Raw genomic sequence first — 23753 nt, forward strand, 5'->3', positions numbered from 1 at the left:
TCGAACAAGTGTTTTCTAATCTTGTTTTTGCATCATTTTTTAAAACAATTTTGATGAGGGCTTTATACCTAGGATGTGCTTACCTTTTCATTAAATATGGAGAAGTATAGCCAAGGTCTGTCCTTGGGATCAGTGGTTGGGGTCCCTTGAGTCTCATTGCTGAGAAGCCTAACCAAGCATTTTCATTCACTCTTTGAAACTTATTGGAGACTAATGTTCTAAAACTCCTTTTAGTTTTCCATTGGAAGCTGGTGGTAATTAAACTGGCTTTGGGATTCCAGTGTATCTTGTAGATGTTTTGGATTGGCTAGCATGCCTTATCTTCTCTTTTTCCTTGGATGTGGTGGACCCAGGCTCTGATCCCATTGTAACTTTGTGAATTGTGTTGGACAGTTCCAAAGATAGTGTTTCCTAAGTTTGGGGAGACATTTTTAGGTGATATGACTGAAGATATATCCTAAAGTGCTGTTGACCTTCAGAGACAGATGTTGGTTTCTCTTATGATTCTCCTAACCCAGAGCTGCATCAAAGTGACTGTTATCTCTTTCTGTCTTTCATATATGTCCTACTTTATTATCCATACACAATCTCACAGAGCTCTCCATGTACTTTTCAAACATAGTCCATGTAGACTTTTATTGGTATATGGAACTATCTGATCAAGAAATTCCTTCTATCAATGTAGAACAGCATTTTTTCTGCAATTTATAGTCCTAAAGAATTACCTAGAACACTGAAGAATTAAGTTAAGTAACTTGGCCAGACTCATACACCCAGAATATATCAGAGGAAAAATATGAATAGGTTTTCCTGGCTTTAAAATCAGCTTTCTACCCACTCTTCCACCTTGCAGCTTCCTGTCTAACTCTGTCTTTCCGACACTATCCATATCTGCCCTTTATATAGTCCCAAGGAGAGAGTCACCAATGCATAAATGTGACTCCTGTCTAAGTTAACCACCCCCTCAGCAAAAGTGCCAAGGGGGAAAGAGAAGGTAATTCATTTATCTGCTTGAAAAGTAGTTCATTTCCTGAGCTGCTGCATGGGATTACACAGCTCACTTACTACTGTTTACATAATTGAGTAGACTCCAGGAAAAAGTACAGTTGACCAGTCATGATAAGCACCAAGCAAATGACCAGATGAGCAGGTGGGGAAAGGCTCTAGAACAGCCAAAAACTTGGACCTTGGAGCAAAGAAGTCTAGGGATGCCACCTGCCCTTAGTGAGATCATGTCCAAAAACAACTCCTGAGCAAGGCTGAGCACTGTGTGCAAAACTCTGAGTTTAGGGGGAGTATATTTGGCTCCTCAGACTCCAGAGAAAAGGTTTCTCCAGCCTATAACCTAGCCATTTAACATCTAGAGTTCCTCCCCCTAGACAGCTTGTTTTCAGCAGTAAAATGCATGAAAAGAAAAAGCATAATTTAATAGGATGACCAAAAGCACTATCATGGGGCCCTGGACTTCAAGTCCTCTGACATTTATTAGTTGTATGTCCCTAAGTTACCTAACCTCTTTGTGTCTCAGTTTCTTCACCAGTAAATGAAGGTGGACAGCTAGTTGGCACAGCGGATAGAGTGCTTGGCCTGTAGTAAGGAAGACTCATATTCCTGAGTTCAAATCTGGCCTCAGCTAGCAGTTTGACCCTGGGCAAGTCATTTAACCCTGTTTGCCTCAATTTCCTCATCTGTAAAAAGAACTGGAGAAAGAAATGGCAAACAGCTCCAGTACCTTTGCCAAGAAAATCCTAAATGGGGTCATGAAGAGTCAAACACAACTGAATAACTACAACAAAAATGAGAGTATTGGACTCAATGGCCACTAGCATCTTTTCCAACTCTAAATTTATGATTCTGTGATCCAAGAATTTTGCATTTCTACTAATGGATTCTTTAAGAGACAACCCTGTCTTCTATAGGAGAAAATTAACACAAGAAATAAAGAGGAGCAGGGTTCTAGGAAAAATCTGTCACCATGGCTGCACCAGAAACATTTCCTTCCACCTGCCCCAGAAACAGACAGATAAGCTTGGAAGTGATACAATACTAGACAAGGTCACTAGGTGGCAGTAAAAACACCAACTAGACTTGGAATGTGTGAGAAGTGTACTTGATGCTTTCAAACCAAGTGAACTCTTGAGGTAGGGTTTTTTCCTTCTGTCTCTGCTCGGGTTCCAAGAGCAAAAATGCTGGCTTGTAATTCAGAACACCTGCGGTTTCTCTGAGTTTGCAACATTTTTTTGGAAATCACTCTTAGCATTAAACAAGGGATTTGGCCAAATGACTTCTTACCTCCCCCCAAGTTCTCAATCCATGATGCTCTTTCCAAACTATCTGCCTACCTCACAGGATTTCTGGGATTGAAAGGTTTCCTTTTCCTCTCTGTAGACTGAGTAGAAATAGGTAGAGAACATAGAAAGGGGACACCAGAGAAAAACATTTTATTCAGTCATTTCTGACTTTTCGTGACTCTGTTTGGGGTTTTCTTGGCAAAGATACTAGTGATTTGTCATTTCCTTCTCCAGCTCATTTTACAGATGGGAAAACTGAGGCAAACAGGATTAAGTGACTGAGCCAGGGTCACACAGCTAGTATGTGTCTGAGGCTGGATTTGAACTCAGGAACATGAGTTTTCCTGACTCCATACCCAACATTCTATCCACTGTACCACCTAGCTGAACCTGAGTAAGACCTATCTTCCTCTACAGGGGAAAGAGGTTGGACCAGAAAGTCTCAGATCCCTTCCAGCTCCATGATCTAGGATCCTATGGTCAGGTCAAAGAAGGATCCAAGATCCAGAAGGGGGCAGAAAAGAACCTGAAAAGGGAGGAAGAGGACAGCAGATGCTCACACATAGAGAGAGCTGTTTGAAGAGACTATCTCATCAGTACTTCTATTAATCCAGCCCCTTGACTTAAGCTTGTCACTGCTCTGCAAACTCTATACAATAAGGAGGTAGAAGTGATGACTGACCAAGAAAGCAGGGATGAGAGCAATTCTTCCATTGGCTGTGCTGTCCCTTCTCCAGCTTCCAAATGGACAAAAGCATGAAAGGAAATGGGGACTACAGTGTGAAATTGGACACTGAATCAGAAAGTGAAGTGCTCAACTCTACATGGATGTTTAGGTAGTTAGTAACCTGAGGGGAAAGAATGGAGAGTTGTGACTGATTATTCCAGAAGACCCTTAGGACTCTGGTACTAGTGGCAGAAGCCCCAATATAATGACAGCTATGGTTGACCTGTCTAGGAAGTGATGGAGAGAGAAGAGGAAGGCTCCCAACTATGGCTAATGGTCTCTGATCCCCAATCATCTGCATGCCCCATCTTGACATTAAATTCAACAAAAATGTAGTAGATCCAAGGGTATGCTAGAGTCAACTCGTACCAATTCAAGAAAGCCAATTGTTAAATTTTCAACGTGAGCATTCAAACCTTGGTAAATGCTACAAATCAGGGCTTGATTTGTTTTGCTGATAGTCTAGATTTAAGAAGGTGCTGGAGAAAATGTTAATAATGCAAATTAAAATTAAAAGTGTGTCTTGGGTACACATTTTTTCCCCTCTGGAGAGCTATTTGTTAAAGCATTTATTAACACACCCCTGATATCAATTCCTCATATGTGCAAGATGAGAGGCAATGTGAAGTAGTAGATAGAGAGTGAACATGAGATTCAGGAAGCCCTGGGTTCAGATCCTACCTCTGACACATGTTGGCTGACAGTATCTAAGCCCATTAATCTCTCAGTGTCCCCAGGTAACTGTCAAAGACAGGAATTCTGACTCTGTCCCAAAGAGTCTGTGAATATGGATGGGGGAAAAATGCATCTTTATTTTTCCTCACCTCTAGCTGAAATTTAGCTTTTTCCTCCAATTATTTAAAAATATTATTCTGAGAAGAGGACCATAGGTTTCACCAAATTGCCAAAGAGGACTATGACACATGCAAAGGTTAAGAGCCTCAATTTTTTAAGACTATAACTTGCTGGTCACTTAGTGATATGCATTAATAAAGGGAGTCTTCTTTGCCATGTTCCCTTCATGACTGCATTCACAAGGCTGACCAAAAGCCATGTGCAAAACCCTGTTCCAGGCCCTTGGTATACAAGGACAAAAAAAGAATTGATTCTTACTCTCAAGGAATTTACATTCTACTGGAGAGATAAGGCATGTACACCAACAAATAAAAAAACAAATGAATGAATGAATAAGTAGATAAATAGAGTAATAAATGAATGAATAAGTGAGTGAATAAAGGAGCGAATGAATAGACAGATTAAATACATCAATGAATGAACAAATAAATGGATAAATAAATGCAAACTCTATAAATTATTGACCTTTTTTGCATATGAACCTTTTATTTGCCAAAAGGGGACAAAAAAATGACATTTTTATGAGAAAAGCACCCTGAGAGAGCTCAGAAAGCCTGAGAAAAAACTGCTCTCAGATCAACACACTGAGAGGATCTGACTGAAAGCAGCTCAAAAGCACAGGTATCGACTGACTTGTGGCTGAAGAATCCACATTTCTTCCCATCCCTAGCTGTGCCCCAGTCCCTGTTTGGCCTTGGCTCTCTGCCCAGGTTCTGCTCAGGATCTATAGTGGCCAGAATCTATCCAATGCCTGGAGATACCAGTTAGTCTAAGAATTTCCAATCAAGCAAAAGTGGGACAAGAGCCCAAGTCAATCAGTAAATAAGCATTTATCAAGTGCCTACTATGTACCAGACACTGTGCTAAGCACTAAAGTGAGTTGGAGTCATATATCGCTGACCTGGTTGAGAACAGGCACATATACAGTTTCAGAACCTGGAATGGAATTTGATACTACCAACTAGAGAAGATTCATTTCCACCCTGCCAACCCATGACTCCCTACCCCCAAAGTTGCACAGAATTGGCAGGGACCAAGGTATTGACTGGAGGAGAATGAGAACAACTCCATCCTAAACTTTCAAAGTAGATGGAAGGAGGCTTGCCCCAATATCAGAAAGGTAATTGGTACAATGAATAAAAGTCCCACTAACAAATATAGATCCCAAGTTCTTACCAGTAAATAATTTTTGCATATGTACCTCCAATATTTTCTTATTTATAAATTATATATATATTTATGTGTGTATATGTACACATGTATGTACATACATACACATATATGTATATACATACATATATACATACATTGTGTGTGTGTGTGTGTTGTTGCAGCCAAGATATTAGTGGAACTGGGGGGGGCTTGAGTCAACTCTTAGATTCCCAAGCATCAGCTTGGGAGCCAAGTATAATGGTAATTTAAATGGGAAGATCTTTCCCACTCATTAATAGGCCCATGTGACCTGCTTAAATCATAGAAGCCTAAGTCATGTGGTGAGAGGAGTTTGCTGAGAGGGTCGAGCAGGAAAGGTGGAGCAGAACTGGGAAAAAGTTGATCAGACTAGTCGGAGGTGAGAAGGACACAGGCAGGCAGGCATAGCATAGGCTGTGAGTGTTTGTTTGTGGAAAGGTCCCAGCAGGGGGTGGGGAGGCTTGGGAATGGCTTTGACCCCTGTGGTGATAACGTTTATTAATTTCTTGGTCACTATAACTGATTTTGCTTTCTGATTCTGGGATTTGGCTTTCTAGTGTCTAGATAAATGTTTTTATTCTGCCTTCTATGTGGAGAGTCTGTTATACTTTGTGACTGAGAACTGCACTGGCATATTCATAGTCATCACCAGTGCTGTGAATATAGCCTTGGTGATAAACCAAGAAGCAAAGCAGCAAACCTAAAGCAATTGGAGGCAACTTTGCCCCAAGGTGGGTGGTGGCTTTTGGACTAAAAACAGCCTTAGGAGTTTATGTACAGCTCCTAAGACCTCCTTCCTTGTCAAATACTTGTATTCTTTTTCCCGACAACTTTTACCAGTTTTCTCTTCCTGCCTTTTTTTAATTCCATTGGGAATTGTTTTTGCTGGGGAAGAGAAGGAATTAGATATATTTTTATTAAAGGGATTGTTTATCTGAACCTTCAGATTCTATGTCATCCATTGTGCCAAATATACAACTACATAGAATTACTAGTATTACTATGCTTATAAATCTATAATCATAAAACTAATCATACCACTAACAATTAATATATATTATTATACCCAAGAAAGTCAGAGTAGTACAACACAGAAAGCACTGGTCTGGGAGTCAGGGAGGTCTGGGGTTAAGTCCTCTCTCTTTGACACCTGCTAGCCATATGGTCCTAGACAAGTTGCTGAACCTCTCAATGATCTAATCCAATAGTGTCAAACTTAAATAGAAACAGAACCCTATGACTGAGGCATGTTGACTTAGAAAACTACAAATTAACATTGAGGAGCAGCTAGGTAGTGCAGTGGGTAGAGTGCTGGGCCTGCAGTCAGGAAGACTCATCTTCATGAGCTCAAATTTTGCCTCAGAAACTTACTAGCTGTATGACCCTGGCCAAGTCACTTAACCCTGTTTGCCTCAGTTTCCTCACTGTAAAATGAGCTAGAGAAATAGCAAACCACTCCAGTATCTATGCCAAGAAAATTCCAAATGGGATTACAAAGAGTTGGACAGGACTGGTACAACTTAAAACAACAACAAAATGTTTAACTGAATTTTTATTTATTGTTAAACAATTTCCAATTACATTTTAATCTGATTCCCACTTCCAGAGACGTTTGCAGGCCAGTCGCATAGGGAATTTGATTCCTCCATTCCAGGCAGCTCTCTAAGAGGTTATGTGGCAGAGAAGATGCTAATAGCCATTGATGGAGGGAATTTCTTCACCTGCAACTTCCCCATACCAATCATAAAAATAACTAACACTTATATAACCTTTACTATGTGCCAAGCATTGTGTTGAGTGCTTTTCCAATACTATTTCATTTGATTTTCACAAAGAACCCAGAGAGGTAGTTGTTAATATTATCCTAACTTTACAAATGGAAGAACTAAGGCAGACAGAGGTTAAGTGACTTGCCTTGGGTCACATATCAAGAAAGTGTCTGGGGCTGGATTTAACTTGTGTCTTGCTGTGTTACCTAGCTGCCTAAGGAAATCGCAGATCCAGTTCCTATCTCTATAAAACTTACACAAACACTAGAAATTTTAAGATGAGATAAAAGTGAAGTAACAATTGTCCTGGAGTAAATAGGGAGCCACTGGAGTTTATGGAGAAAAGTGTTATGGACAGACCTGGGTTTTAGGAAAAATCACTTTGGCAGCTTTGTGGAAGGTGCATTAGATGGGGGAAAGACTTAAGGCAAGGATTTCAATTAGAAGCCTATTACAATAGTCAGGTGAAGGTGATAAGGCCTTGAATCAGGGTAATGGTTGTATGAGTAGAGAAGAGACTGATATGAGAGAAATTGTGGAGGAAAAAATGACAAGATTTGGCAACTCACTGAATATGTGGGGTGGGAAGCAGTTTGGTGAAGTGGAAAATGCACTGGACTTGGAACAAAGAAGACCTGGGGGTTCATACCCCACCTCAGACATTTACTAGGGGGTGAGAACCTGGTTAAGTCATTTAGCTTCTCTGTGCCTCAGTTTCCTCATCTATAAAAATGAGGGGAATTAGACTCAATGGTCTCCAACTTTCCTTTCAGCTCTAAATGTATGATCCTATGAGTCAAAGAAAGTGTGAGAGATGAGAATCTGGATGACTAGAAGAATGTTGATAAACACAACACAAATAAGGAAATTCAAAACAGGGAGTGGTTTGGAGGAAAAGATATGTTAAGTATGTATGTAAAGTTTGAGGTGCCTAAGAGACATCCAGTTTGACATATGCAATGAGAAATGTGTTATATGGACCAAAGTTCTGGAGAGAGATTAGGACTTGGATATAGAGAGCTGTAAATCATTGCCTGGGATGATAGTTAAATCCATGAAACTATTAAAGACACCAAGATAGAGTCTACAATGAGAAGAAAAAAAAGAGTCATGCAGAAGATCCGAGATGAAGACTGAAAAATTAAGACTTGGCAATTAAAAAACCAAGTATAACTTTGAAAGTAACAGTTTCTGTTTAATGATGAGTCAAGGAGAAGGTTGAGAACGTGGGACACTAGAAGAATGTCAGTTCCCTATATAGAATAAAGGACCTTCAGAAAGGAGATGGACAAGGTGTGGGTGGGCGGGGTAGAAATTTTCTTGTGTTACTGCTAGGACTACCTATATCTGGTTATTTTATAACTGCCTTTAGGGATGGACACCACTGTATAGCCACTGAAGTTACAGTCACTGAAAGTCAGTGGTGTGCTAATACTGAAAATTTAACAATCAGCTCAGGAGCTGGCTCCAGCACATCGTTCTGGCAGGGTCCCAGCTTTGGATGCTACTGTTCTAAGAGACCCAAAGCTGAGCACTAGCCATAAGGGTAAGTGGGCAGCTTTGAGAACAGATACACTAGTCCTTTTGATAACCTAGATTAAAGACCTCGACTTTGTGAGTCAACCAAATTGTGAACAGACACATTCACATCTGCTACTTTAACTCTTCTATTTTAATATCACCTACCACCAACCCCTCAACCTGTAATTAAGGACCTGAAATTAGAATATGGAAAGTGGACTCGTTCACAGGGATTCTGAGCCTCTCCAACTCCAGAGTAGGTTTCCAATGTATAGAAATAAAAGGCCCAATACTTCTGAATACATAAAGTAAAGGGTTTAAGTATTTGGAGAGAGAAGGGAGGACACCAGACCAAGGAGACTTTCTCATTCTAAACTCACGTATCATCCTAATTAGGTACAATCCTAGATATGGCCACCAGGTGACAGTACTATCATGTAGGATAAAGACAGGTTGCCCAAGTCGTGAACAAATGGCCCCAGGAAAGAAGGCAGGAAAGGACAGGACTATAGGGGATGAGAGCTGTCCCCTCTGGTTGTGCCAACTGTTTGGTGTCTGCCAACCTTCCAGGCACTGAGGAAAAAGTACAGTTCCTGTTGTGACAACACAATCTCAGAGAACATTAATAGGAAATAGAGGAAGGGGAATTATAACCAGGCAGAAAGAGAGGAAAGAACAAAGAATAACAGAAAGAGGAAAGCAGAGGTGCATCAGTCCAGAGAAGGATCTAAGCACAAGTGGGGTGGTAGCTTTGAAGTTGAACTGATCTGTCTAACTGAGCTGGGTGTGGGGACCATAAAAGAAATAGAGTTTACTAAGGAGGGAGAGAGAGAGGTGAGCTTTAGGAAAATCACTTTGAGTATTACGTAGAAGATGGATTGGAGAGGGGAGATACTTGAAGCCAAAAAAGATGCCTAAAAATACAAATAGGTTTATGAAAATTAACACGATTTGGGATAATTGCTTTTGTAAGATATTCTGTTAACAATGTCCAACATTTGTGAATATCACCATAAGTGTTGAGCTCTGTTGATGTCCTTGATAGTTTTCCACCCAGAGAGATGCCCCCTTTGTTTCTTAGCTCTAAGCTATTGATTGTAAAAGCTCATGCATAGCATGTGTGTATACACACACACACCCCCTCAGTATTTTGAACAAGTAGAGGGTATATTGAATAAGAACAAGGTCATGCTTACATGAACTGATGCAAAGTGAAGTAAGCAGAACCAGCAGAACACTGTACACAGTAACAGCAACATTGGGTGACGACTATGTAGACTTAGCTTTTCTCAGCAATTCAATGATCTAAGACAATTTCAAAAGACTCATGATGGAAAATTCTATCCACATCCAGAGAAAGAACTATGAAGTGAGGATACAGATCAGAGCATACTATTTTTGCTTTTTTTGTTTTTTGTTTTTTCTTTCTCCTAGTTTTTTCCCTTTTGTTCTGATTCTTCTTTCACATCATGACTAATGTGGAAATATGTTTAATATAATTGTACATGTATAACCTATACCAGATTGCTTGCTATCTTGTAGGGAGGGGAGAGGAGGAAGGGAGAAAAATTTGAAACTCAAAATCTTATAGAAGTAAATGTTGAAAACTATCTTTATAAGTAATTGGGAAAAAATAAAATGCTGTTAAGTGGAGGGGAAAAAATAATAGGTCATGTCCCCCATGTAAACTCTGAGAGCTCCTTTGAGAGACTGGCCAGTCACCTCAGTCATTCAAAGTAATAGATATAGATATCTATTTTATCTATCTATAGATAGATGTATCTCCTGCTAGTTATCTGTCTGGGCTCACAAACTTTCCCTTTAGCATTACTCCTTCCCTTCTGTCCCTACTCTTTCACGCTTTCTCCTTCATCCCTCCAGTGACTACATCCCTCACAGAATTAAAGATTTTAGGATCCAAAGACTTGGAAAGAATCTCAGAGGTCCTACCCCATGCATAAAGTCCCTCAAAGTCATCCACAGACACATTGAGCCTCTATTTAAATACTTCCAGTAACAGGAGAGACCACCATTGCATCATCACTACTCAAGCAGATGGTAAGTACAATCGACAGAGTACTGGACTTGGACTCAGAAAGACTCAAGTTCAAATCCCATCTCAGATTCTCCAGTGGTTCCTTATCACCTACAAAATCAAATATAAAATCCTCTGTTGGGTGTCCCTTCCTACTTTTCCAGTCTTTATACCTTATATCCCATTATCTGCCCTTTGATTTAGACCTCCTTGCTGTTCCTCCAGGACACTCCATCTCTTAGCTCCCAGCATCTTTGCTAACTGTCCCCCATGTTTGGAATATTCTCCTATCTCATCTCTGCCTCCTTGCTTCCCTTCAAGTTCCAATTAAAACCTCTCCTTTGCCATAATCCCTCTTAATTTCCTTGCCTTCCCTCTATTGGCCATTTTCAATTTATCCTGGATATAACTTGTTTACATGTTGTCTCTCCCATGAGACTGTGAGATCCTTGAAATTCTTTTGTCTTGGGGCAGCTAAGTAGTATAGTAGATAAAGCACTGTGCCTGGGGTCAAAAAGATTCCTCTTCCTGAATTCAAATCCAGTTTCAGGCACTTATTAAGTTGTGTGACCCTGGGTAAGTAACCTAACCCTAATTGCCTCCAAAAAATGAAATCCTTTTGTCTTTGTATCCCCAGTGCTTAGTACAGTGTGTGGCACATAGTAGGTACTTAATAAATGTTTGTTGACTATTAGGTATGTAAGCCTGAGCAATTCACTTAACCTCTGCCTCACCTTCTAAAAGTATAAAAAGCAGATAATAGAGCCTACCTCATGAAGTTGTTATGAGAATAAAACAAGATAACCTAACATAAGATACTTTGCAAACCTTAAAGCTCTATATAAATAGCCCTAATTATTATTATGAAGCAATCAGTTTTATTGCTGGAAAATTTTCATTATTAGAAAATTCTGGGGCAGCTAGCTGGCACAGAAGATAGAGAACCAGCCCTGAAATCAGGAGGACATGAGTTCATATCCAGCCTCAGACACTTGACACTTACTAGCTGTGTGACCCTGGACAAGTCACTTAACCGCAATTGCCTCATACAAAAGAAAGAAAAAAATTTTCCTTATTTCAAGCCCAAAGCTACCTCCTTATAACTTCTGCCAGTTCGTTTTCTTCTGCTCCCTACAGCCAGCTCCATAGAATGTCTGCTCTCATCCATCCCCATAGTACAACCTCGAAGTTACATTATGTCATCAGACTCTTTTGTGTGTGTTGGGGTTGGAGAGAGAGGGAGATGAAGACAGAGGGATTCTCTCCATATTCTGTGAGGGAAAAGAAGGGATGGAAGGAGAGCCATGAGCCACTCAGCTAAGAATGGGTTTCCATGGCAAGCTACACTGGCCGGTTAAGGAGTCTCTTTGCTCTCCTCAGTCTGAGCCTCAGGAGAATCTAAAAAGGCTCACTGAAACTTGGGGAAAGAGGCCAAACTCCCTTTCCCTTTTTTTTTTCTTTGTAGAAAAATAACACCAGCTCTCTGTTGGCAAGAAAAATATTTTTCTTCTTATATTTCAGTAAAAAGTTGGATGCTTTTATGTTTTTATTAAATATTAAAACAATAATTCTCTGAGAATGAAAGCTAAAAATTTCCATGATGACCCAGATTTTCAAGGAAGTCTTGAATAATACACAGAGCTTGCTGATGCCTAGCATTTGATGTCCCCATTATTCTTGAGAATGTCAGCAATGATCCAATGAAGGCAACAAGGCACAAAGAAGACCTATCTTAGATGCATGTGTGTATAAAGGAAGGGAAATGAGAGAAGGCTAGAGGGTCCCTGGACTTACTACAGAATAACATGTTGGGGTGGAATTCAGTCATCTCCTTTTCCTTCTTCTTTGTGTATCTCTTTGCACATAGAAAGGGCTTTAATAAATGGCTTTGCATTCACTCGTCTCAGAGGGCATAGCAATTCAGAGTGAAAAGCTAGGTAATGATGCTATCTCTCCTTTCTGGGGCAAGGGGATCTATCTACTTTCTGCCTACCACATTACAGATCACTAGGAGGACTCCCAGAGAATCTGCCATCCCACTAAGTTGGCCGAAGCTTCATCTCACACACTTTGTAGGAGTAGTTGTCCCCGTGACCTGTCTTCCAGTTGATTCCATCAGCTGGACTTTCATGAGGCCCTCTCAGATACTGACCATTGAGGTTGGACAAGTGGCAATCATTGTACCACCACGCCCCTTGGTAGGTCATGGCACAGTTGCCCTCATACGCATCGTTGTCCCGGTCTCTAGTAGTGAAGCCGAAGTGATTGTGATACATCAGGGAATCACCTGCAGGAAGCCATTGTTAGCAAATGCAGATAGGCCATTTCCCAAAGTGAGTAACAGGCAGGATAGTTATCCCTTCCACATCTGGGGATAGGTAGGAAGGTAGGTAGGTAGGTAGGGGTGTGGCGCTCCCATTTGGAAAATCTGAATAAAATGTTTTGGTCTTCCCTTTGTACCAGAGAAGAAATCTGAATTTTTTTTCTTTTTCTTTTATGGGGTGTTCACAGTACCTTGTTGTAAAATTTGGGTCAAGTATTTGGTCATAGGCTATATTATACAATACTATACTTTATATTTTATGCATTTCTGAGTTTCTAAACTTTCTGTATCATTAGCTGGCCTTTGCATGTCATCTGTGGCTTCCATAAAACTTTCAAAAAATTTCCATTTAATTTCTCATATCAATCTACAATATATCAAAACTGTAATGGAGAAAATTCTAGAGATGGTTTGTCCAAGGGAAGAAGGATAAGGAACAAAGGTGGACAAAGTCAATGTATTACTGACCCTTCCTGAGGAGTTTGGGGAAGGGTTTCTGATGGCTTTGCTGAGTTATGAACTGAGCTCCTTCTTAAAGAGTGAAGGGTGCTATGCAGCCCCAGATGAAATTAGGAAACAGAGAATTTTCAATTGTAGGTAGTTAAAAAAAAAAAAGACCCCTGGGCTAAGAATCAAGATACCAATGCTTTGACATCAACTTTTCTTTCCACTGGTCATGTGTCAGCAAGTTTCATGCTCTCCCTAGGCTTTCATATTCTCATTTGTAAAATGGGCATGATACTACATTCCCTACAAACTCCACAGAAATCTTGTGCAGATTGTATTGCTGGTCCCTCTCTAACCTACCCACTATATTTTCTTTTATAGAAGGTAAGATCCTTGAGTTCAGGAACTGTGTCTTTTGTTCTTATTTTCCCAGTGCTTGAGAGGCAACATGGCCTAGTTGATAGAGAACTGACCTCTGAGTGAGGACAACCTCGGTTGGTTGTCTTCCTTCTGTCACATGTCATCCTGGACAAGTTACTTAATCTAGCTATGTAGATCTCTTAAGCCTAGAAGTTTCAGAGAAGGTGCCAACCTGCATTGGTGGGAGTTTCATCATCCAGGAGTTCTCTGTATCAATGAAATCAGGTCCAATCTCTATCTCTGTAGTACATCCCCTACACCCCCACAGCTCCTCCCTCTGATTGACTGGTTCCTCCCAGACCTTCCAATTTAAGGAGGAAGCTCAGGCCAACCATGTCTTCATTTCTTTCCAGGCTCCACTGAATTTCCACAGGATTTTCTCTACCATGGCCCCTCCATGAGTAACTCTATGCCAGGGATGGGGAACCTACAGCCTCAAAGTCACATGTGGCCCTCTAGGTCCTCAAGTATGGTCCTTTGACTGACTCCAAACTTCACAGAACAAGGATTTGTTAAGGATTTAGAAGGCTACATGTGCCTTTAAGGCTGCAGGCTTCCTAAACTAGAAATTCCCTAAGAGCAGGAATTGTATCTTATTCATGTTTAAATCTCCCCTAACACTTTACTAAAACAAATCAAAAGGCATGATTTAGGTGAAAAACTGCTCCAAAAACTAAAAGTACTAATGAGTACTAATGAAGAGATTTTGACTCTGGTTATCTGACCAGAGCTGGGATAAGACATTTGTGTATTTTAAGCAATTATAATTGTGGGATGAATTGAGTGTGAACTTCAAGTTCAAAAAACTTGGGTTCAAACCCTACCTCTGAGACTTACTATTTCTGTGAGCAGATCATTTAACCTCTATGGGCATCAGACAACTCCCTAGGACATACCTATTATGTTAAGTATAGGGTGGCAATTGGGATTGATGGAGAGAGTCTAAAACTGAGGAAATCATAGATCCTTCCCATATTTACAAATTTTCATAAAGATCCTCAGGGCCATTATATGTTGTGTTTCATAATTTTCTACCATTTCTTGATTTTTCTCCCTCTTGTAGAATTATGGATCAATCCTTCACCCACCTGCATTTCCATCCACAAAGGCCCCCAGATTCAATTTGTAGTTCTCAGTCTCCCCAGCAACCTGGAATGACCTATACTTGGCAAAGTGGTGATTGTGGTCAAAGTCTTGGAGGTCGATTCGGAGTTCACTGTCATCTAAATGAGAAAGTTGGACAGCACCTCATCTACCATGTCTCATCCTGCCAAGGGTGGGTGGGGGTAGAGGGAATAGACCTTAGGGTACTGGGAGTAAGCACAGTGTAGCAAAAGGGAATTCTTTTCCTCCTTAGCATCTTTCTTCTACTCCTTTTGGAATATCTCATCAGATCTAGAACATTTGGAGGGTTCCTGGCTCACAGCATGGGAAATAAGGACAGATATTATGTTTCAGTAGAGTTGAAAACGCTAATAGGTCATTCCATATCCTTCAATGTCTTGCCAAAACTCATTCCCAGAACTACAACAAGATACTTAGGCATCTTAAATCAGATTGGAGAACTGTATCTCGTGTATTATTGTCCACAGGATGAGAGGCATCTGAGTCTTCATTGTAATTGAGGAGACAGCTAGAGCCTAGGCCCCTGAAGGCAGAGTTTTTTGTAGCTAAAAATGTTCGCATCAATTTTTAAAAGCATTAAATTATATTCCTTGTTTTGTTTCCATACATATTTTGCCTCAGACAGCGACTTGCTTGACCTGCCTTTGTCCTGGTTGAGCTCAGTCCCTGCACTCAGCACCCTGACCAAAAGTTGGTCAGGATCATCTAGTTTGGCTAAGGAGTTTCCCAGAATGCAGCTGCCCCACAATTTCTCCAAGATCCTATGGATCTATCTTGCTGGGTAGACAACCAGGGAGGAGCCTATGAAGTCCTCCCCATCCCTCACCCAGGATGAGAGGAGAAACAAGGCAGTCCTATCAGAACTGCTGCTCTCCCCACAGACATACACCCTTGAACCTCACCCTGAGCTGTCAGCAAGTGAAGATTATCATTTCCCAGCCAAAACTCTCCCAGCCTGCTGCCAAAGCCGTTCTTGTAAGCAGTCCAGGGCCGAAAAAAATTCACAGAACCATCAGCCCGTCTCTGGAAAACCTGTGGAGAAATGGAAGCACCACCCCCCAACCCCAAATAAGTGTTCCTGCTTCCCTCTCTCTCCCAAGGATGGTATAAAAATATAAGCACCTGATACCATTAACATGAGCTGTTCATTAGTCTCCCAAAAGCAAGGCCCGGGAACCCTGTCCAGTAGAACCCTCCAACAGGGTATAATTCCCCACCTTCACATGAGATGATTGCCTCTCTCCTCAGAGCACAGCTAGACCAGGCTGAGACATAGCTTGGATCATGCAAAAAACTCAGTAGGGTTTCCTAAAGTTGATGGATATAACCCTAGGCCCAAGCTGGCCATATCCACTGTGGGGCCAAATTCAGTCCCAAGCACTACCTTAAGGTGATCCCTGGTTCCCTCCCCACATTAACTATGGAAACCTCCTCTTGCCCTCCTCCCTTTTCACTTTCAGGCCAGTGTTGCTGAGACAAACAGGCTGGTCTGGGTGCTTGGATGTAGGTGGGATCAAAACTGAGACTCCAGGTCAGAACTGCAAATTTGACTCTTTTAGAAGCATTTGTTTCCTGAGGGATGGGGACAGGGAGAGTGAATTGCAGCAAAAGCCTCTCTCCAGGGCAGCAGGATAGATACTCGGAATGAGCCAGGCTTATACTCACAGTCCAGCCTCCTCCATCAGTGTTCATGTCACATAACACAGTCAGAGAGGAAGATGGTATACCAGCCACTGAGGGTATTCCCTCTACCCAGCAGCTCCTTACAATTTCTCGCCCCTTGGGAGATAAAGAGTTAGAGATGGACAGGGACAAGATCACCTCTTCTATGCCCCCTCCACTCCAACTTTGGGTGGCACTGGGAACCTTTCCACACAGTGGAAAGGTTGGAGGGGAGAATGAGCAGGTCTGGGGGAGCAGTACTTGCTCTCAAATGCCTTTGGGTGGTAGAAAAAACAGATTGACAGAGTCTCTCAGAATCCCCTAAGCCCTGTGGAAATTTGGGCTGGTTCTCCTTAGGAAATAATGAGGAACTAGACACATCTGAACCTCTGACCCAACCTTCTGGCCCTGGGACTGAGCAGTGAGAAAATGAGCCCCTGGGTCAAGCAGAGAGGTAGGAAGTCAGAAGAAGCAATCACCCACCTGTCTTGCACAGCTGAGTTTCCAGCTCCTCACCTATACAAGGGAAGAAAATAATCAAGTATTTGGAAACCAGGACCCTCATTCACATTTTACTTTTAGGCTGTGACTACGTAAAATACAATACATTACAATATGACACAGTAAAATAACAAAACACAATGCAGCAGACATTTATGAAGGACCTACTATGAATAGGAGAGGCAAAAGTTTAGATAATACTAGCTAGCATTTATACAGTGTCTTAAGATTTTCAAAGCACTTTAAAAATACTATTCCATCTTATCCTCACACCAGCCCTGAAAGGCAGTTGCTATTATTACATTTTATACATGAAGAAAGTAAGGTAGAGAAAGATTAAATGACTTGCCCAGCTAGTAATGAGGATGGATTTGAACTCAGGTCTTCCTGACTCCAAACCCAGCATTCTAGTTCTCTAATTCCAGAAACCATGCTCTTTCCACTGTCCAATCTATTCCAATGTTATTTTCATCTCTCCACAATAGGATTTCTACATTAATACAGATGACAAGGCAGCTAGGTAGAGCAGTGGATAGATTGCCAGGACTAAAGTCAGGAAGGGTTATCTTCCTGAGTTCAAATCTGGCATCAGATACTTACTAGCTGTGTGACTCTGAGCAAGTCACTTAACCCTGTTTGCCTCAATTCTTCACTTGTAAAATGAGCTGAAGAAGGAAGTGGCAAGCCTCTCCAGTATCTTTGCCAAGAAAATTCCAAATGGGGTTATGAAAAGTAGGGCATGACTGAAAAACAACCAAACAGCCGCCACCACCACACTGCAGAGTCCCAGGCTGAGCCATAGGGGGATCAGGTTTTTGTTCCCAAGTGTTCCCAAGCGTTTCTGCCCTCTCCCAACTCAGAAATATTGCCAGTATCAGAGGATAGATCCTCTAGGATAGAGGTCCCCAGGTCTTGTCCTTTTATGTCTTAGATATGGAGGGCACCATGATCTGTTTCTCTTCCACCATAACATTTTATCATCACAGTTATTCCTAAGGCAAAAGGCAATTTACGTCCCCCTCATCTCTCCTCATACACTCAAACACACACAGAGCTCTATGCCCAAGACAAACACTGTCTGGGAAAATTGTTAGTGTTCTCTCCCCCCTCAAATGATCGTCAGGTGGCACCATGGTAAACAGAGTGTTGAACTTGGAGACAAAGATTTGAGTTCAAATTCTGCTTCAGATACTTACTAGCTTTGTGACTCTGGACAAGTCAATGAACCCTTCAGTTTCCTAATCTATACAATAGGGGTAATATTAATAAAAACTCCTTCTCAGGATTGTGAGAATCAATGTTTGTAAAGCTCTTCACAAACCTTAAAACACTGTATAAATATATTTATATCTTTCCAAGTTATACTTCCCTCCCAGAGAACATAAACTCATGGAGAAAAGAGATTGCCTTTCATTTTGCCTTTTTAATGGGGATAATTATAATTCCTCCCCATCTGCTCCACCTAGAGCATACCCCCTACTTCTGGGCATGGCATCTCTTAGCATTTCCATTAAAAAAGTTCTTTCAGTAATGCAATACCACATTACAGAATCTTTATCATGGAAAATTCTTCAGATCTAACCTTAGTACCTGTACATTTCAAATGTAGGACTGTGATCCTGGTATAAACCAGAGGATGGCTAACAGAACCATAGACCCATAGAAATAGAACCTTACCTATTCTTCCAGGCATCCCAGGATCTCCTTTGTCTCCTAGGGATAGAAACTGATTCAGAACTACATAAGTAACCCAAGATTACAACCTCTCAGAAGGGCCAGACTACCAAAAAGTAACAGCACAGGTGGTATTGGCTATTTTCTGAATGAAACAAATAACTTGGCACTCGCCATTTTCTGAGTGGAGATGTAGACAGTTAATCACAGTAGGTATTGACTATGGATCTGCAGAGACTATCCCTGATTACTGAGATAACCTGAGACACACCCTGATGGGTCTTCCATCTAGAGTTTTCATTTCCACAGACTTAAACACAGCTTGCTTTCTGTAAGTTTGTTAGCTAGGTTAGATGCTGGTTCCTTAGTTTATTATGTGCCTGGGTCACCAGAGTAGGTTGAGGGGAAAAGACATGGGGTTTTGTTTTTGCCCAACTTTGTTTCCTGGCTTACAAAATTTTCCAAATCTGAGTTCTGGGGGAAAACTGAAGCCTGGGGTTTTTGCTCTAGAGATCTACCAGCTAAATGAGCCTCTGAGCCTAGAACAGGAAATTCATGTTTTTCCATCTGAGAGAAACTGGGTCTTGAGGAACAAAAAATCCAGGGTGGATGTAAAGATCTCCCTTACCGCTGCCGCTCAAGAGAAACACGGCCTGGAGGTGTCTACGCTTCAAGTTATCTCAGGAGAACAACTGCTTTACCCTTTCATTTTTGCTGCACTGTGTTCATTTCATGGAGATTTTATGTCTGTTTGTGGAGAGTCTGGAAATTTCTGACCTACTCTGCCATCTTCCCAGAATGCCCCTAAGAAACACATTGAGGTCTCACCTGAAGATTGTTTGTCTTCCATTCTCTCCCTCTTACCTTTGGGACCTTGTGCTCCTGACTCTCCTGGATTCCCAGGGGGACCTCTTTCCCCTATAAATACCAAAAAGACAAATTCTGAAAACATGTCTCCCCAATAGTACTGACTCCTCTAAACTCCATTCCCCCCAACATTGCAAGGGGCCACCTATCCAGCCCAGTCCCTGAGGCTTCCATGCCTACTCTTCTGTGTGATCGGCAGCCCCCAATGGTGTTACTAGATTGTGGCAAACCAGGCAGCTGATCCCGAGAGGATTTCTGAAACTGCTCACAAATCCACAAAACAAGGCAGTATTGTCTACGATAAGCAGCAGTTATATTACTGGACTAAGAATAAACTTGAAAGGCCCAAATCTTGTACCGGTTCTCTTACTTAGTTTGTGACTCAGTATAAAAAAGTCTGGATTTGAGGACAGAGGACTTGAGTACTAGTTCTGCCCCTTATGACATTCTGCAAGTCACTTAACTTTTCTTGGCCTGTTTCTTCATTCATAAAATGGGGGTGTCTGATCATATGGTCTTTGATTCAGTAGGAAGGGACTTTTGGGTAAGATTCTTTGATTCTTAAATTTTGTTTTTCTGCTTAAATCTCCTTTCTCATCCACCAAACATAAGGAAAGTATGTGCAGCTAGCTTTTCCTTGGCCACCTTCTCCTCCTCCCACATCTGATCCCCTTCTTGTACAGATGTCCTGTGCTAGGCCAGATCGGGAAGATTTTGCCTTGGAACTATAACAAAATCCCAAATTCAGGGTCACTGGGAGGCCAAATGCACAAAAATACCTTTAGCTTCTTTTTCCATAACAGCAAAGAACTGGAAACTAAGAAGGTGCCTATCAATAGGAGAATAATATTTTATGCATTTAAAAAACTTTATTCTAAGAAAAGGCTTCAGTAGACTGCCAAAGGAGTCAAAGACACAACAATATTGCACTATAAGAATCAATCAATCAATAAACATTTATTAAGTACCTGCCATGTGCCAGGCACTGAGTCAAGTGCTAGAGATACAAAGAGAGACCAAAACAACCCCTATCCTGAGGGAGCTTACAATCTAAAGAAATGGTTCCAGAAAAACCTGAGAAGACTTGTATGAACTAATGTAAGTAGCATGAGTAGAACCTAAGAACAATTTATTAAATAATGACGGCATTGTTGACCAACTTTAAAAGACTTAAAGACCAACCACATTTCCAAAGGACCAATGATGAAGCATCCTGACAGAGGTAATGAACTCAGGGTGCAGAACAAGAGAGATGCTTTTGGACATGGTCAATGCAGGAATTTGTTTTTCTCGCCTATTTATTACAAGCTTTTTTTTCTTTCTCAGCTGTGGGGGGAGCAGGAGGTTAGTGGGAGGGAGAGAAAAATAAATGTTTGTTCCTATAAAAAATTAATTTAATTTAAAAATAAAAGAGGAAAGGAGGTAAAAATAAACTATCGCCTCCAAAGTAGGCCTGGCTGTTAAAGATATTCAACCTGTTCTCTTCTGGACCTTCTCTAAATCTAAACAAAGGAAAAAAACAGGAAACAAGTAAAAAAATCTTCCTGAAAACATGTGCTTCCCTTTAATGTTAGGAAAGCTCATCCAGGAAATGATCCTTCACCTACCTAACACCCACATTGCCATTTTCTTTGCACGATTATAAGGCTTTTAGAAATTCTTATTTGCTGGATATCATGAGCCATGTGGATGAGGGATGGAGCCTTCTGCTAAGACAGACTGAACTGTTTTCAATCCAGAGCTCTAAAATCCTATGACCTGCATGATCCTGTCCTACTTCCTCCTCTGTTCCTTCTTGGGGAGAAAACCATTGAACAATTCAGTTTTTTGAAAAACCTGTTCTATTTTTCTCATTTATACCTTAAAAAATATTCAGAGAAAGAAAGTGTTATCTCCAAGATGTTTTTGGCAGAATGCCAGTTTGAGAGTTTCATGGTCTAAGTATTCAGGAATTGGCTAGTCATAGTTTAGCTGAGTAAAAGATAATCTTTAGACATTTAAAAACAAGTACAAACTAATTTGTATACAAAAAGCGAGTTTAATGGAGAAAGGGGGTGGTGAGTAACTTAGAAGTCTGGTTGCCAAAGTAATTCTTTCCTGCATGGAACAAAAAAAAAAAAAAAACAGTCACAGGGAAAGATGTGCTAAAATACAGTGCATGGCTTGATGACTTTTTCTACCTGTTCTGCTAGCCATAAGGAATAATGGGATTAGGAGCTTAGAACTTGGAGGGTGTTGGAGGGGTGAAGGGGAAAGGAGGGACATATAAAGAGAGTTAAGGGGATGAGCTTTGCTTGGGCAAATTGAAAGTGAATTTTACCAAGGTAGTTAGTTAGACCAAGGAGCTCTTAGAATTAAAAAGAGAATGTTAAGGAAGATATTTTCCCATAAAAGAAATAGTTGAGGAATTTTCATAATATATAAAACATATGCAACACATAGGCATAAAGGACTGGACCAGTGATTTCACTGGTATAAGAAATTCCAGGGGTAGGAAACTCCCCTTATCAATGAAGGTCTGCAGCTTCTCTGCAATTTATAATCTTAGAGAGTTGCCTCTAAATCACTGAAAGATTAAGTCACCTTGCCCAAAGCAGCAGTCAGTATTTTTTAGAAGTGGGACTTGAATATAGGTTTTTATGACTTTAAAGCCAAATTTGCTACCCACTACCCACATTGCCTATAACATGCATTATGCATATAAATTAATTACTATTTGTCATTTTAATTATATTAGATCTTTATAGGAAAAATAAAACTAATTAGATAAATGACTAGATAAATTTGCTAATCTACATCCTATTGATTATCCAAGCCCAGAGAAAGCCTGGCCAACTGATCCATGCAACTATAACCTAAAGCAGCATTACTAACTTCCTTGCATCAACTAGAATGATAGCCAGGTAAAGTACCGAAAATTCTGAAAATAATCCCTTTCTCTAGGGCTGGAGCACCAACAGCTCCCAATCTCTATCAACATCTCTGTTCTTTAAAAGATACCTATTATTCCTGGAGGTCCAACTTCTCCTTTTGGACCAGTTGCTCCGGGAAGTCCAGGACAGCCTTGAAGGATAGAGAGTTTTTCAGAAGCTCCAAGACCCACAATCTTCACATCTGCAAAGAGTGAATCATAAATTCAACAGACATTTTTTAATCTGGGCTTACAGTGATATAAAGTCATCATCCTACCCTCCATCAATTTATTTTTCAGTGCCAATTAAAATAGCAGGGAAAAAGAAAAAAGTCATTACAGTTTTAATATGTACTTCATGAAGACTTTTTTGTCTTTTTTTTAATATTCCCAGCTCCTAGTACAGAGCCTGGTGCATGATCAAAGCTTAAATAATAAGTATTGGCTGATTGATTATTTAATCTGTAGTTCCACATTTGTTCACTACTACCCAACAGGATTATGGTAGAGATAAATGAGAATGACACTAAATGGAAAAGTGTGGTAAATTGTAAAGCAGTGTACATATGCTGACTATTGTAATAATAATTTTCTTTTGTATACTAGGTAAATATTAATTTATTCATGTGCGTTTTCATTCTTGTTTTCCTGATCACTATTAACTCCAGGGAAGAGTAAATGAAATGATAAGCCTTGCCCTGGAGGAGTTGTAAAATGAGGGCAAACATACAACTAAGTGTAAAATAATGTAGTATCCTTCAGAATCTAAACACTCAATAAAATCAAAGTAAAAGTTTAGTCAGAGGTGAATCTTAGGTTGGACCTTGAATGAGTTCAGAGTCTAGAGGAGTAGAAAGGAAGAGAGAGGTCACAGAAAGCATTGCAAGCAGCAGGATCAAAGAAAGGCAAACAAGAACAAGGCTGGCATGGGTGAGGGTCATTGGGAAGCATTAGAAACTACTAGGAAGCAAGTTAAGAGAGGTAGGCGGGGCTTTGGATGTCAAGAGGAGGAGCCTGGCTTTGTTGAGAAGGAGTAGAGAGTCTTATTGAAGCAAGGGGGTAACAGGATAAAAGGGAGATTAATGTATTGGTGGTAAATGTAGGATGGGTGAAAGGGGGAAAGACTGAAGGCAAGGGGACCAATGAGGACAACGTAGTAGCAATTCTGCAGTGAAGCAATAAAGGCATGGACTCCAATTGTGTCTGAGCCAGGGGAGAATAATAAAGTTCAGTAGTCATCTGATCCAACCCATACCTATAATATAGAATACCTACTACAACATACCTGGCAGGGCTTCATCTAGTCTCTGTCCGAATTCCTCCAATGAGGGAGCACCTCTTGACACAGCCCATGCCATAATGGAATTGTTAGGAAGTTTTTCCTGATGCAAAACCTAAATTCATCTCTTTGTTATTTTCCCCCATTGGTCCTGA

General features: G+C 40.7%; 1 protein-coding gene across 1 annotated transcript in view; it reads right to left on the minus strand.

The window, feature by feature from the left end:
* Nucleotides 1-11890: 11890 nt before the first annotated feature.
* The window catches only part of LOC140519717 (ficolin-2-like), an 80671-nt gene continuing 68808 nt past the window's right edge, over nt 11891-23753 (minus strand). Inside the window, 9 exon segments of the mRNA XM_072633025.1 lie at nt 11891-12676; nt 14668-14802; nt 15607-15736; nt 16370-16406; nt 16408-16483; nt 16850-16882; nt 18545-18580; nt 19406-19459; nt 22409-22522. Coding sequence (XP_072489126.1) covers nt 12429-12676; nt 14668-14802; nt 15607-15736; nt 16370-16406; nt 16408-16483; nt 16850-16882; nt 18545-18580; nt 19406-19459; nt 22409-22522 — 863 coding nt within the window. The 3' untranslated portion in view covers nt 11891-12428.

This window comes from Notamacropus eugenii, chromosome 1 (genome assembly GCF_028372415.1).
Source record: "Notamacropus eugenii isolate mMacEug1 chromosome 1, mMacEug1.pri_v2, whole genome shotgun sequence".
NCBI lineage: Eukaryota > Metazoa > Chordata > Mammalia > Diprotodontia > Macropodidae > Notamacropus > Notamacropus eugenii.